Source organism: Photinus pyralis, unplaced genomic scaffold, assembly GCF_008802855.1.
Source record: "Photinus pyralis isolate 1611_PpyrPB1 unplaced genomic scaffold, Ppyr1.3 Ppyr1.4_LG6, whole genome shotgun sequence".
Taxonomy (NCBI): domain Eukaryota; kingdom Metazoa; phylum Arthropoda; class Insecta; order Coleoptera; family Lampyridae; genus Photinus; species Photinus pyralis.
The window spans coordinates 10,665,713-10,680,411 of record NW_022170663.1 but is presented as its reverse complement, the minus strand read 5'-3'; the positions used below and the strand labels follow the sequence as shown (position 1 = coordinate 10,680,411).

General features: G+C 36.6%; 2 protein-coding genes and 2 pseudogenes across 2 annotated transcripts; 2 read left to right on the top strand and 2 right to left on the bottom strand.

Moving 5' to 3' along the window:
* The first annotated feature begins 398 nt into the window (after positions 1 to 398).
* LOC116173332 (biogenesis of lysosome-related organelles complex 1 subunit 4) lies at positions 399 to 1,153 on the top strand. The gene is made up of 3 exons (XM_031490718.1): positions 399 to 557; positions 608 to 910; positions 959 to 1,153. The coding sequence occupies exons 1-3, from the start codon at positions 498 to 500 to the stop codon at positions 1,061 to 1,063; spliced, it is 468 nt and encodes a 155-aa protein (XP_031346578.1). The 5' UTR covers positions 399 to 497; the 3' UTR covers positions 1,064 to 1,153.
* A 2,133-nt stretch (positions 1,154 to 3,286) lies between these two features.
* Positions 3,287 to 5,041, top strand: LOC116173631 (annotated as a pseudogene).
* Positions 5,042 to 5,234: 193 nt separating this feature from the next.
* LOC116173330 lies at positions 5,235 to 6,099 on the bottom strand (annotated as a pseudogene).
* Positions 6,100 to 7,394: 1,295 nt separating this feature from the next.
* LOC116174476 lies at positions 7,395 to 8,283 on the bottom strand. The gene is made up of 2 exons (XM_031492408.1): positions 7,996 to 8,283; positions 7,395 to 7,946 (listed from the first exon to the last, which is right to left on the bottom strand). The coding sequence occupies exons 1-2, from the start codon at positions 8,247 to 8,249 to the stop codon at positions 7,487 to 7,489; spliced, it is 714 nt and encodes a 237-aa protein (XP_031348268.1). The 5' UTR covers positions 8,250 to 8,283; the 3' UTR covers positions 7,395 to 7,486.
* Positions 8,284 to 14,699: the final 6,416 nt, after the last annotated feature.

Below are 14,699 nucleotides of genomic sequence, written 5' to 3'. Positions count from 1 at the left end.
GTGTGTTCTTTTGTTCGTATTTTATTATGCTTTTGTGTTTTCCCTAATTGATATTCTATAATGTGCATGTCATGTTTGGTATAAATTTTAATTGATTGATGTAGATTACTTGGTCTTATCTAAGTAACATTCATATAAATTTTGATCATTCTTTTAATATGTGGAAATTACCGAGTTTGTGTGTGTGTACTGACTTGTTTGCAACTAACATTTTCCCAGTGAATGAAGCATTCACAGAGGGGTGGCAAAAACTGTAATCAAATCAGTTACGACAGCTAATTCCGTGATTGTGTTGGCTCGAAACGAGGAGCGAGATGCATATCTTGGGGTCAAGAACGTAAATAATTCTAATTTAAAAGAAATAATGTAACTAATCAAAATCAGGTTTGTGAATAATCTAGTCCTCTTGCGTGACCCGCCACTGGCATTCCTTTGTGACAATAGCCACAACTCTACGTAATTTGCATAAACGATAAACATAATATTTTTTTACGAACATGTTGAAAAATACATCAGAAGAGTACAGCAAATACGCCAAAATTAACTTGGACCAAAAGGTAGGCATATCCAGCCATAAATTGCATACCCAGTAGTAGAGACTTTACAGTTAAACCCGATACTACAATCAGTAGAGGATATGCTGACTCGATTAGAAGAATTTGAAACTTTACTCACTTTGGTACAGCAAGAAAGATGTAATGCGGTGGGACTAACAGGCTCGTTAACTACGGCAGTTGGTTTCGGTGGCAATTTGAAGGAATTGTGCGCACATGTCGATAGATTAGAAAAACTTACAGAGCACATTAAATCAAACATCGAATCGCTCGAAAGAAAAATTGATTTAGCAGAAGAACAGTATGGTTTGACAGACAATACTGCAAAACTTAAGAATTTGCTAATACCGTTATTTGTTAGTAAGACAGGAAGTGTAGTATTTGTTTAATTGTTTGTGTTTTAGAAGAAGAATGTAGCTGTTAGGGAGCCAGTTGTTGAAGGTGTAAGTGAAAGGGAAGTATTTTCCACAGAGGATTATTTTTCAACCACCCAACACCCTACAGAGTAGCAATAAGTTAGGGTTTAAGGTTAACTGTGTATTTTTCTACTGTATTATAGGTACACTTAGTGAAAAAGAATTGTTATTTTATCATACGTATTTGCTTAAATAGGTACATTATTTTATAACTCTTCTCTAATATCCTTATGTCCTTTCAGGCGTTGGGTGTGGGTTTCTTGTTGTGTATCCAATTCCTCCATATTATTCTTTCCTGTCTCTTGCTAGGATTTTCATTTTCTCTACCCTCTTTCCATCCTTGTTTCTTGGATTTGGTCCGTCAATTTCCTTCTTGAACTTTCTCTCTACTTCTTCCTTGGTTTTCCCATCTCCATTATTCTTGTAATTGGCCTGGTTCCATCCTTTACTATATATGTCCGAACCAGTTTTAGCTGTTTCTTTTTTATTTTTTCCTTTACTGGCTCTTGTTCTGCTATTTCTCTGATCTTGTCATTTCTTACCCTGTCCCATTTGGTTCTTCCAGTAATTTTTCTAAAATGTTTCATTTCCGTAGCATTTACTCTACTTTCGTTTTTTTTCCTTGGTGTCCAGTTTTCACAAGCGTAGGTATATGTTCTTTTCACTCCTACGTCTTATATTGTTTTGTTTATTGAGTAATATATATTCTTGTTGACTTAGTTATAATCATTATTTTTGTTTTGTTTGTATAATTAATTTCCATTTTCCTTTTTGTTTTGCTTACTTGCTGTTAATCTCTTGTTGAAAATGTTAATTTTGTTGTATTGTTAATGTGATGGTTTTGTCCGTCTGTTCCTCGTCTAACTTGAGAACGAAAAGAAATAACGATATCAAACTTTCGCCAATCAATTTCTATGAGTTCAAGTGTCAGTGAGGCGTATTAAAAGTCTGTTTCCGATTGCGAGCCGAGTGGCAAAAATTCTCCTACTGAAAATCGTAGGCGATTCTTCTTTTCTTGTTTTTTTATGGATTAAATCAACTATTCACAATGAGATAATAGTGTTACTAATGTAAATACAGCGAGTGACATATATATATGGCAGTGTCAACCACCTATGCTATTTCCTATTCATAATATAATAAAGTAACGGGGGATCAAAAAAGGATTGACGTCGAGTCGCCTGTGGAAGTTTTTTTCACTCAGCTCGTATTCGTAAACCAGACTTTTGATCCGGCTCATATTAAATAGCAAATGGTCCTTGAATTTGTAGAACTCGATTGGCGAAGGTTAAACGTCGCTATCTCTTTTCATGTAATTCTCGAGGTAGAAGATCGGAACAGACGGACAAAACCATCACATAAGTATAGGGAATGCAACGTTGTTTAAAATTTATTAATAAAACGCGTAACGGAGAAGTACAGATACCTACGACCGTCGCGTAAACAGTAAAGACATTTAGCTTTCTGTTTTTCCATACATTCGCAACTCCAATGGTATTTCATTACTTCGCACTTTTTAGCGTATTTTCCAAAAAAACCAATGAATGCTATTGTCCGCCCGTTGTCCGTCTGTACCACTACTATATCTACTAGTCCTCCAGTTAAAGCTTATGCGTTTTGCTTTCTTTCTTATACGGTGTAGGACAGCCCCAAGACCAGAACGGCATAAGATTGTTTTGATGTGTCGCACTATTCCTTCCCGAATTCTTACTGTTGATGTGCGCATTGTGTGGGAAAAATGCACTTTGATCGGTGTTGAGTGACCGTATCTATACCATAGTTTGTTGTTGCGGTTCATGCAATAATTTCGTTCAGTGAGTCCGCAAATTTGTATTATTTTGCTACTGTTTTAAACGTAGATACATAGTACCTACCGTTATATTCATAATTATAGACAATTTGTCGAACTCGTCGATTATTTTTAAAGACTTTAGTACCTAATGAAGTGGCTTTCTTTCGAAAAATGCCCCAAAAAATCCAAAGGTGACTCGACGGCAACCTCTTCTTGATCGCATAGTAGGTATCTATCTATATTTGCCGCACAGAAATACATCCACTTATTGGACACAGTCATATACTACAAAACAAAATAAATTTCATAAGCAATTATAAATTAAACAAATATAGCAAACGAGCTCCTGGGGTAGGGCTATAGCATGTGCAAAACCAAATTTTAAACCTGATGTTAGTTTTGCTTTTATTTAAAGTGTATATGTTTGAAATTTCATTTAATTGCTTCCATAAGTAACAAAATTAGGTTCTACACGTTCGTTCTAAATTAGGTAGGTACAAATGGAAAGCAATGAAACTGATACAATGTTTGTTACCGGCAATGGTACCACTTTGGTCATATGTTGTGAAGATAATGCGGGCTTTTACGAGATTGGTATAATGGGAACCGTCCTCGTAGGCGGATATTCTGTACTTTGGGTGGAATCATCCAGAATTTGCAGGCAGCACGGTTATTGTTTGATAATAATTAAGTATTTCACTTTTATGATGGATCACTTAATTTAGCACTACACTCTTTTATCGCATATTATTACCCTAGCCGACATAAAAACTCTTGGTACTCAATTCTAGATTGTAGAGGTTATCCACTGATGAGAAAGCGCCGAAACAAACCTTAGGTTCGCTTAGTTTGTAGGCTATTTGCTCCCTAATGGTCTTGGGTTTTTGAAGGTCACATATTTTTCATTTTTTAGCTCGCCTTATATAATATACAGTGCGTTCTGGATAAGAGGGCCACCTCAGTATCTCTTATTTGGCGAAATACAAAAAATTTGTCAAATATAATTTTATATGTAACATTACGATCATTGGAATTTTCTGTGTCCCTTCCGGTGTAACAGGAAATCAATGGAACTTTTGTTTTTCAAATGCAATGTCTATGTTTTCGGAGGATATTTGAAAAGAGCAAACAATTTGCCATACGACAACATAAAATATGCTTATAGTTGATATACAAAAAAATGGAGCAACTCTTGATTCAATATTTAAAAAACATAAAATCTAAATATTGAATCACGAATTTCTCCATTCTTTTATATATCATCCATACGTATATTTTATGTTATCTAGAACGCACTGTTTATTCAAAGGTTTAATTGAGGTCTACTAGCGTTAGTTTACGAACTTCGAATTTTACAGAGTACACCATATCCTGATCAAGAACAAAACGCGATAGATATCGTAATGAAATTTGTCATTAATAAACTGGGATTTAAAGTACAAAATATTATGTTATTCGGATGGAGTATTGGCGGTTACTCTGCAAGCTGGGCAGTTATGAACTATCCCGACGTTAAAGGCGTCGTAAGTAGCTTTCGCTTACAATTTTTTTACATTTTGAGACTTAGTTAATGTAGGTCTTAGATGCGACATTTGACGATGTCTTGCCTGCCTGCGTATTTAGAATCAATTGTCAAATTGGCAATTCGAGAATATGCCAACTTGCACAATTACGAACAATTATCAAAGTACTCCGGGCCTATACTACTTATTCGGCGAACCGAAGATGAAGTTATTAACATAAAGTAGGTAATTGACTGTTTGCTTTTGCGTAGTAACGCTACTTTGTAGGGAGGGTGATTTGTCTCCAAACCGTGGAAATCATTTACTAATCAAATTGATGCGTTTTCGATATCCGTTGATTTTTGAGGAGTCGCAAATTAGCTTGGCAAAGGAGTATAATTGTCAACAACACTGACAGCACAAGGTAAGTTTTGAGGTAATGTATATTTGGATCAACGGTCAATTTTAGACCAAATTGTGCAACGAGTTGGCATAAACTCGGATCTCTGCAGATCATTATTGGAGTCCTACATTTCAGAACATTCAAAATCTGATCCTTTACGAATCGGCGATAGTATGCCCACAGAACAGAAAAACAAAATGGCTTTGTATCTTGTGTGTATATTAAGATACTCGCGCCCTTGCTGAACAATTTTAATTTTAGCTGCACAAACATATGAAAGACTACAAATCTTCGCACTGTACGCCTTTGCCAGTTGACGCATGTTTCAAGTACCTTGGGATATTAACGTAGAAAACGATTTTGTATTTACTTAATTTGTGTAATTTGTTTTTGTATTTAATAGTTAGGTCGATGATTTTGGGATCCCTGGTATCATGCCCTCCCTTAGTGATGCTTTATATGGTAGGTACCATTATTTCTTGAAGACTGCACCCAGTTTTACTTCTCTTCATTGTGTTGATGTTATGGAATTAAAATTGTCATTGATTTTTGTTTTTATTAAATCAATTAAGTAAGTCGTTGTAACCCTAATATTTACAATTTATTTTTTTTAGATAAAAATGCAATAGCAAAATTAAGAAACTCTTCGCTGCCTATACATTCACCCACCATAGCCATTTCTCGCTTGTTCACTTCATGTAACTTCTGTCTCACATTGTCGTTTATTAATTTTTTGGATTTCAACAAAGATTTCAGTGGAAGAGAACCGTACTGCAATATTTGTTTCAAAAAATTCTCCAACTCTCCATGTGGAATGACTTCCGACACCAATCCCGCATCACAAGCTTGCTTTGCAGAAAATCGTTTTCCTAAAAGTAACATTTCGCATGCCCTGGTTTTACCCATTATACGAGGAAACAGATAACTGGAACACCCTTCAGCACAAAGCCCCACTTTGACAAATGGTGTTTGAAAGGTTGCCCTATCACTGGCATAGACAATATCAAATAAGGCAAGCGTTGTGACGCCAACTCCAATTGCGGGACCGTTAACAATGGCAATTAACAGTTTTGGATAGTCGATAAGGGCACTAATACAGGCTTTCACTTGATCACACTTTCTTTCAACTGAAGTCGTCATTTCCACTCTAAATTCCTTGCCACTAGTGTAGTAGTCTCCAATTCCAGTGAATACAGTACCAACTACATTGTCATTCTTTGAATCTTCAGTGAGAATTCTTGTTATTTGTACATACATCTCCGAATTCAGGGCATTTCTTTTGGAAGGTCGATTAAATTTAATAATGCGTATTCCATTAATAAGAGAAAGTAATAGGTTATTGTCGTTATTCATTGTTGCTAAACTACTGGTCTGAGTTAATCGTAAAAATGATAATAGTGTTTAAAAGTATTTAAACAATCAATACTTTATCCATAGCAGTATTGCGATACGAGAAGGTCAAAGATCTAAAGACCGCGTAGTGCTGGTGCAAGGTGAAACGTTTGATGAGGGCAAAAAACAGTGGCGTTCTGTTACGCAGGGTATGTCATGTTGATGGAAAAATCAATTAACCAGCCCTTAGTTTGTTTTGTGTGGTGTTCTTTTGTTCGTTTTTATTATGCTTTTGTGTTTTTCCTAATGCAATTCTATAATGTGCATGTCATGTTTGGTATAAATTTTAATTGATTGATGTAGATTACTTGGTCTTATCTAAGTAACATTCATATAAATTTTGATCATTCTTTTAATATGTGGAAATTACCGAGTTTGTGTGTGTGCGTGTGTGTACTGACTTGTTGCTTGCAACTAACATTTTCTCCGTGAAAGAAGCAGTCACAGGGGTGGCAAAAACCGTAATCAAATCAGTTACGACAGCTAATTCCGTGATTGTGTTCGACTTTCAACTGTAGGCCCGAAACCCTGAACGAGGGGTGAGGTACATTATCTTGGGGGCAAGATTATGCCAATATTCTATTTAGAATTTATGTGCAATAAATGACTTGCGATTAGCTCATTTCTACATATCTTGGCGTTAGTTGAATTTGCCTAGAAGCTGGCCATGTAAGTTTCCATCTTGCTCCTAACAAAAGAACTTTATTGCACTCAAGATCCTGTACTCTTCACCCTTTCTCAGAATTTAGGTACCTGGTAACATGTTCCATGGTTCCCAAAAGTAGACGATCCTCATGGAAAGGGATTGTATATGATAACACATTTTTTTTCGAAACGCGTCCGATTTATTAGAATTGTGTTTGTGGTTTGTTTTAAGATTCTGTGGAAATTACTGTTTCGGTCCAATAAACACAACGTAAATAATTCTAATTTAAAAAAATAATGTAACCAATCAAAATCGGGTTTGTGAATAATCAGTCCTTTTGCGTGACCCGTCACTGGCATTCCTTTGTGGCAATAGCCACAACGATAAGCATAATATTGTTTTTTACGAAAATGTTGAAAAATGCATCAGAATAATACGCAAAAATTAACTTGGACCAAAAGGTCGATATATCCCGCCATAAATTGCATACCCAGTAATAGAGACTTTACAGTTTTAGGTGCGGAAATACTTTCTTGTTTAATTGGTTCTGGTAGAGTATTGGGTATACAGCCGGAAAACCAATTGCTCTAAAAGTCAAGAGGGACAACTTTTTAACCAAAACCTACTTTACCCTCTGCCCTCCAGGGTAATTGCCTTAAAAATGTTAAATGACAAGTGGTATCGAGTAATTATAGCTAACCAAACTCAATGTTTTATTCTATCCTAATTAGTCAATTTCTTTACACTGATAAAACGTAGGCGTATATAACTAAAGAATCAATTAGCTGTTCCTTCTCCTCAGTGTTACGTCACTTAAATCTTCAGTTAAGGTTTGGGAAAGATTTTCCATGGGGATGCCAGACGAAGACGGTTCAAGATTTTTTGAATTTCTCTCGTCATTCATTGCCATCAAGCTGCCAGGTAGGGCTGTCGGTGTTATACTTGGTGGTGACACAGAGGAGGGTACAATTTCGTCAACATTGTATTGATTGACAGGACATCGATCCAACTCCATTGGTAATCGTGACGGCCTGCATCCTTTCACTGAAAATGTCACAACCGTACGTGGATCAATTACTGTAGTAGTTTTTAGATGAACCTCCGTCACTGTAAATGTGGCACCTACAAGACCTAAATATTCCGCCCATCCAACTACTCTCGTTTCGTTCAACGGGGCTAACATCAGCTGGTGATGGTCCTTATCAACAACTAGGGGTGGTTGCACTAATTGTCTACCTTTACTAAGTAATTACAGTCAGCAGCGGTATTACTTAATCAACAAAAACTTACACTTGGTTGGAATGGATTTCTCGTCCTACAAACTCCGGAAATGTTTCCAAATTACGCAAACCGCGACATGCTGGCAATGTTGGTTCGACATGTACGCAAGATGAAGGCAGTATCGATGTTACAACGTCCGTTACCACCATAGTTTCCGTATAAGAACGCCAAAACATACGAGGCTCGCGGGGCCTGTATGCACTTTTGCTGAACACCCCCGAAACTAGCACTGCAGCTGCAAATTGCAAAGTAAAGTATTGCATCTTTAAGTGTACCCAAATGAGTCGAAATTCCTTTAGTTGTAACCTTTATACGTTCTGTACTCCTCGTTAATGCCACCGATTTATCTTAAAAGTGTTTTGCCGTTTATCTAAATGCGATGTTCAGCTATCAGCTAACGTGGTATTTCTCGAAATTAGTGAATAAAGTGCATTCACCTTAAAACGTATTTGTCTTTGTCATAATTAGCTCGACAGAATCTCAAATTTGTAAACCTTTACCTACTGCCCTATGAAACTTATGGCAGCTTAAATTACGATTAATGTTATTGGTACAGATACACTGATGTGTCCAATATAAGGATGTCTATCATGGGGATCTCGGAAATCATAGAAGATGCGATGGTGGTCAAATTACAGAGAAGAGACGTAATTGAAGAGCTACAGAAATTGGAAAAATTGGAAACTGTTGGTTTCAACATAATGGTGCACCCGCGCACACCGCCCTAATCGTACATGAATTCCTATCGGTCAAATTTCCTGGAAAGTGGAAAGTTTCTCTGATAGGTATTCTTGCTCTAGGGCGGTCTGCGCGGGTGCCCCATCCTTTTGAAACCAATAGTTTCCAACTTGTGTGTCGTATATAGTTGAATTCGTAATTTAAAAAAATGCTACTACCGACAATGGAACAATTAGAGAGGTTGAGGAAAAGGAACGGAGAAAGGCAAGAATGTAAAATGGCGATATAGGAAACTAATCGTAGAAGATGAGGAATACAGATAGGGTACCAAAGAAAATTAGTGAGATTAGTGAGAACACATCAGAGGAAGAAAGGGGTGGGAGGGAGAAATTTACAGCAAAAGAAATTATAGAGAAAAGAGAGAGGGAGGAGTGGGTGTACAGACGCAAAGAACAAAAGAAAAGAGAAAAACGAAATAAAAATTGAACAAGTCAGGAAAAAACAAAAATAGAACAAGTGGGAAGAAACAACATTTTGTCACGAGACTATAAGGAAAGCAGATGAGAGAGGAGGCTATGGAAGAAGTAGGAAGAAGGAAAACCGGGAGGGAGAGGCGATATAGGTAATGAGGCTTGGATTTTCGCCACAGATAGACTCAAAGAAAGAATGATCAATCTAATAAAAAAGGAATGAATGGAAGGGGTATACCTGACGAATGGAAGGAAGGAGTAATTGTGAAAATCTTCAAAAGAGAAAACACAGATTATGTAGGAAACCGTAGGAGAATTACTACAATGACTACGGCGTATAGAATCTATGCAGTGAATAGTGAACGAAAGGCTATAAAGCGAAATGGAAGAAAAAATTATATTGGAGGACACTGAAAGAGGGGAACGATCGACTGTATTATACTACACAGATTGGTGGAAAAGGAATTGAAAAAAATGGTCGGAAAGGTGTTCGCGTTTTGCATGGACTTAAAGGCAGCGTTTGACAGAGTGGAAAAGGAAAAAGTATGGAACATGGGAAAATTCACAAGAAGTTAAAGGACAGAATCAAGGAGAGACAAAGTTGAATATAAGAATAGAAGCGAAGGAATCTGAAATGTTTTGAACATGTAAAGGACTAAGACAGAGATGCCCACGTGGCCCAACCTTATTTAATCTCCACTTAAAAGACATGAAAAATGTATTAAGACAGAATCAAGGTGGAGGGGTAGTAGTGGGAAGAAAAAAGCTATGGTCTCTGGCATACGTGGACGATGCAAGCAACAGAGGTAGAACAGATGAAGGACGTGATGGGAAGAATGGAAAGGTATTGGGAAAGGAAAGGAATTGAACTAAATGTAGAAAAGTCGGAGATGATGATTTGGGAAGGGTGGAAAAAGAAGGACATGGAATGGAAATGGAAAGAGGAAAGAATAGAAAAGGTAATAGGTGGAATTTAAGTATTTAGAGTACTATATGCAAAAAAAAACTATGGGACAAATACTAAGATAAAAGAATTAGGGTAAAAGGGGGTGGAGGCGGTGAGACCGGTGTGGGTAATTAGAGAGAAGAGGGGTTCAAGAATGATTTTAAAAGTTCGGCGCAATTGTGAGGGGTGCTCACTTACTGGAAGAAGTGCAAAGAAAATTTATCAATGGATATTGTTCATTTATCGTATGGGTAGTACTCTCGGCTTACAGTCGTTTTCAGATCGCATCACCAGCCCTCTGCGTGACCCAGCGGACCACATTGAATATTAGTGGATGAAACAAAAATGGAAAAGATAAGTATAGCGTTGGGGCGCAGGGTAGAAAGAGGCGATAAAGAAAGCAAATTGGTGCTTGACAACGAGGATGAACTCAAAAGGAATGTGAGTAGAATAAGAAGGAACATGTTACAAAAAAATGTCTACGGACGGACTGAGGTCGAAATGAAGAGAGGAGTAGGAGAAAAGACCTGAGTGCACAAATATAACAACAAAGGGTAAAGACCGAATAAGGGAGTGGGTATTAAAGTATTTGTGGGAAGGAAGAAAAAATATTAAAACAATAACGAAATTGAGAAGCGGAAATGAAGAGGGAGGGAAAGAGACAAGAAGAAGAAAGAGAATGTAAAAATATGCGGAGAGAAAGAAGAGGTCATAGAACACATGTTATGGGACTGTACGGAGGCGGAAATGACAGCAGTAGGTGCTGAAGGAGAGGTGAGGAGGTGAGAAGTGGATGACATGAGTTTTGCCAAGCAGGCGTCCAATAAAGATTGGTTGTTTAATTGAATTAGAACTCTGATGGGTGCCTCCCATAAAGTTCTGCGTTCCTTGGTAAATCAAAATGTTTAAGTGGATTCGTAATAGTAACATGGATTTATGAACTTATCCACATTTGACCTAAGTCAATGAAGCGCTTCATTCTTAGCATCATATTCTTAGAATCATTTCTGTCCAATAGGCATACCAGTGCGAAGACTTTAGCAGCATTTGCACTGACAAGTTACGAATTGAGTATGGTGTCTTACAGGGTTTCATTTTGGGACCGCTATTATTTCTTATTTATATTAATGATATGCCGGCGTCATTGCCTAAACATAAATGAACTGTACTATTCTTCGTGCAAATCATGCGATGCGTAACGTTTATCAAGACGTCTCAAACAATCACAAAATATTTAATATTTTTTCAAATTTTCTTTCAAATGACTGAAATTTTGGACTGCTGTTTGAAAAAAAAGTTGTGTGGCGTCACGGCGCTAAAAACTCAGATATAAAAAACGTAGATTGTACACAGAAAAGCAAAATCTTTTGAATAATAAATAAATAAAAATGTTGTTATTTGAAAAAAAAATTCCATGCCGTTGTGGCTGGAAAAAAACGACGGATCTCGATGTGATAGGCCTATTAGTTGCTTATGCTACAAAGTTTACCTATTAGACAATCATTACTTCTGTCTAAAACGTGATATATGGACATACGGACTTACAGGTTAATTAAATCGACAAATGTGTTTTTATAGAACAAATTTTCTCATCACTGGGTTGGAAATACATTTCAAGCACTCAATGTTGCTCTGAGTCCTGTTTGATATGTATGTTCTGACCAAGGTTCTGACATTTGTAATGACAATGACCACTTGTGCATCAATGAAACCATCGTTCCATCGATCAGCTTGATATATTCTAAAATTGCATCATAACAAATTGCAATTAAGTAGAATATTGACAATCATCTTAACATAAAGCGCAATTCTAACAGTAATTATAAAAGAACGACAAAATAGCACCTTTTTTTTATGCGTTAACCATCCATTTCACTGGTTTACTTTCCTTCAACTTCAACGACAAGTACAAAGATTTGCTGTAATAATGCGTGCATACAAAGTAATTATTAAACACTTATACGAGCAAGAAAATAACATAAATAATAAATTTAACATGTCATAATTCGCTTTCCTTTGCTTTCATCTCAAGTCACACAAAAAGTTTATAAAAGAACCCATTACCGTGTATTACTGTTCAGTGTAGCAAAGATACTGGTATCGTCATGTGTAATTTCACTTTTGCGTATCTGGTGCTTATTTTGACCATTAGTTTAAAAGCAAATCCAAGTATATACGAAAATTACCGAAAATTATATAATCCCCAAGATTACCTGGAACAACTACCTTCCCTATCGCTACCCTATAAAAACAGCGTGCCCATACCATCCGTAAACATTCCAATGATAAACCCCTCTCGTGTGATTACTAAAGTGATTAATGTGGTTACTAAGTATGTTACAAAAAATCCCGTCTGCATAAAAGTGAAGGGGAAAAAACGACCCTGCGGATATGGAAATAATACTTCGTATCGCAAAAGGGAAAGTTATCCCGAGTCGTTTATAAAAAACCAATACTACGTGATTGAAAGGGATCGTTATAAAAATAAACGTCGAGATAACAAAATGATTAAAAGCGAATTGGTGAGTAGTGAATTTACCAACGATTTTCATGAGGTCCGAGAGACCCCCGGTTTGGACGAAAATAGTTATTTAATAGAGCAAAGATTGGAGCATCTCAAAGACGTTCTGCCCTACTATGCGCGAATTAGAGACTACGAACCTGGCACAATTACAATTACGAAGCAGTTAACGAATCATAATGTGATGGCCACATTAATTGTTAAAAACTGCATTCCGCCAGATTTGCAAGTGTGTCCAAAATTCAAGGGAAAGAAGAAGGGTAATAGTGGTATTAGAAACATTAGCACTTAAGCATTTAAATTTTAAGTGGTATTTATTTTCAAATAAATGATATAATTAATGTGGTTTAATTTGCCGCATTTTCGTAAATGTGTTAGACGCTTTGTCCGCCCATCTGTCTGATCGTTTTTAAAACTATAGGGTGTACCAATAGCAACGATAGAACTTTAACTTTGAATTAAAAACAAAATTCTTAGATTAGAAAAATAAATTGCGTGCTTATTGGAAATATTACGCCCTTTATTTTTTGAATGCCCTGAAGATGCGTATACGATGGGTCCAATGGCGAGAGATATACAGAAATGACCTTGAAGACAGCGATCACAGCTCAGAACCACTTTAGTTCAGGACACAACCCGCGTGACCTCAACTCTAGTAACTTTTGTAGGGACGTTTTTCCTCCTAAAGGTAAAGTCACTGTCTCAGTCGCCTACGGAAAGAAGACAATGGCTGTTCGGGTGCCTTTTAAGCATTTTATGAACCGATCGAGATCTTCGCAACGGAATACCGTGGAACTTTCGGGTTTCCAGTATTAAATTCGTACTGTCGTGATATTCCTGCATCACTTAGTCTGATCTGAAGTTTATAATTTATAAATTTCTTTTGAATTTGTCCTTTTATACATTGATCGCAGTCTCGGTAACGGAATGTCGTAGATCCTTAGGTGTTTCAGCATGAGATACGTCCAATGGAGTTATTCTTGTGTTACTGGATCTCCCACATCAAAATGATGGAACATCAGAGACTTTATATGCTTGTTTACTTATTGGGCTCTAATTTTCCTCCATTTAAAGACAAAACAGTGAACAATGATTTTCAATCCACCCAAATCTGCCGCGGTTATCTTGTTATCCTTTAGGACTATCAACACAAAGATCATACAATTAATTTAAATTAAAATTAAAGGAGTTGGATCAAATTGAACACACTTTCCACATCAGGTGTAAACTTTCTATAGGTGGTGTCCATTTTTGTAGCGCACTTAGCGTACAAAAAAACTGTTTAATTAGTTATTCAATTGGTTATAGGAATCGAGCATTGATTTTTGGATCAGATCCTATAGACCTCCTCTATGGCGTCACAAATAGTATCTCCTGTCCTATTTTCGTCAGCTTTCATATTTCTTTATTTATCTAAACATTTTCTATCTTCTGTGATCAAACAAGTGCCAATTTCGTTGGGAATGCACGCATTGGCAACTTTCCTATTATCTTTAGTTAAATACTCACCGTACCTATTATTAGTATTATTAAGGCGAAAATTTGATGACATTATCGCTTTTTCTGTCTGTTAGAACACCGCACTTAATTAAAGATTAAGATTAGGTTAAATCGGTAATGCTTTTTTCGGTTTTATGTGTAATTCGCTTTATAAATCCAGAAAATTCCGGTCCGATTAAAAGGAACCGAATTATAAAATATGTGACAAAATCGAAGAAAAAGGAAATTTACTCATTTCCGCAGGAAAAATTGTAAAATAAAATGTGACGGTACGCTACATATGAATCAGGACACGAAAGAATGTAACGGAAAAAAATGTCGCATCTCCTTATTAATTTTCATGTGCAAGAGAAACTATAATGAGGCTCGGATAATTCGTTTTTTCAAAAGTGACGCACAAAAAAGCAACACACGTGGGGGCTGTTTCAATACCGCCCGCAAATTCCCTGTACTTATTACAGTTCTACAGTAGTAAAGTGGGTTTACTTAATTTTCGTCGGCGGCGTCTTGTTTCTAACTTTGCCTAGAGATGGCGGATGCATGAAAACTATGTACGAAATCGTGTTACGCATTGACCTAAGCCTAAAATTTCTTTATA

Excerpts from the sequence above, each read along its gene's own strand:
- LOC116173332 (XM_031490718.1), top strand. The coding sequence starts at position 498 with ATGTTGAAAAATACATCAGAAGAGTACAGCAAATACGCCAAAATTAAC. Across the intron at positions 558-607 it reads AAATTAACTTGGACCAAAAG|TTAAACCCGATACTACAATC; the intron begins GTAGGCATATCC and ends GAGACTTTACAG. Across the intron at positions 911-958 it reads ATTTGCTAATACCGTTATTT|AAGAAGAATGTAGCTGTTAG; the intron begins GTTAGTAAGACA and ends TTTGTGTTTTAG.
- LOC116174476 (XM_031492408.1), bottom strand. The coding sequence starts at position 8,249 with ATGCAATACTTTACTTTGCAATTTGCAGCTGCAGTGCTAGTTTCGGGG. Across the intron at positions 7,947-7,995 it reads GAAATCCATTCCAACCAAGT|TAAAGGTAGACAATTAGTGC; the intron begins GTAAGTTTTTGT and ends GTAATTACTTAG.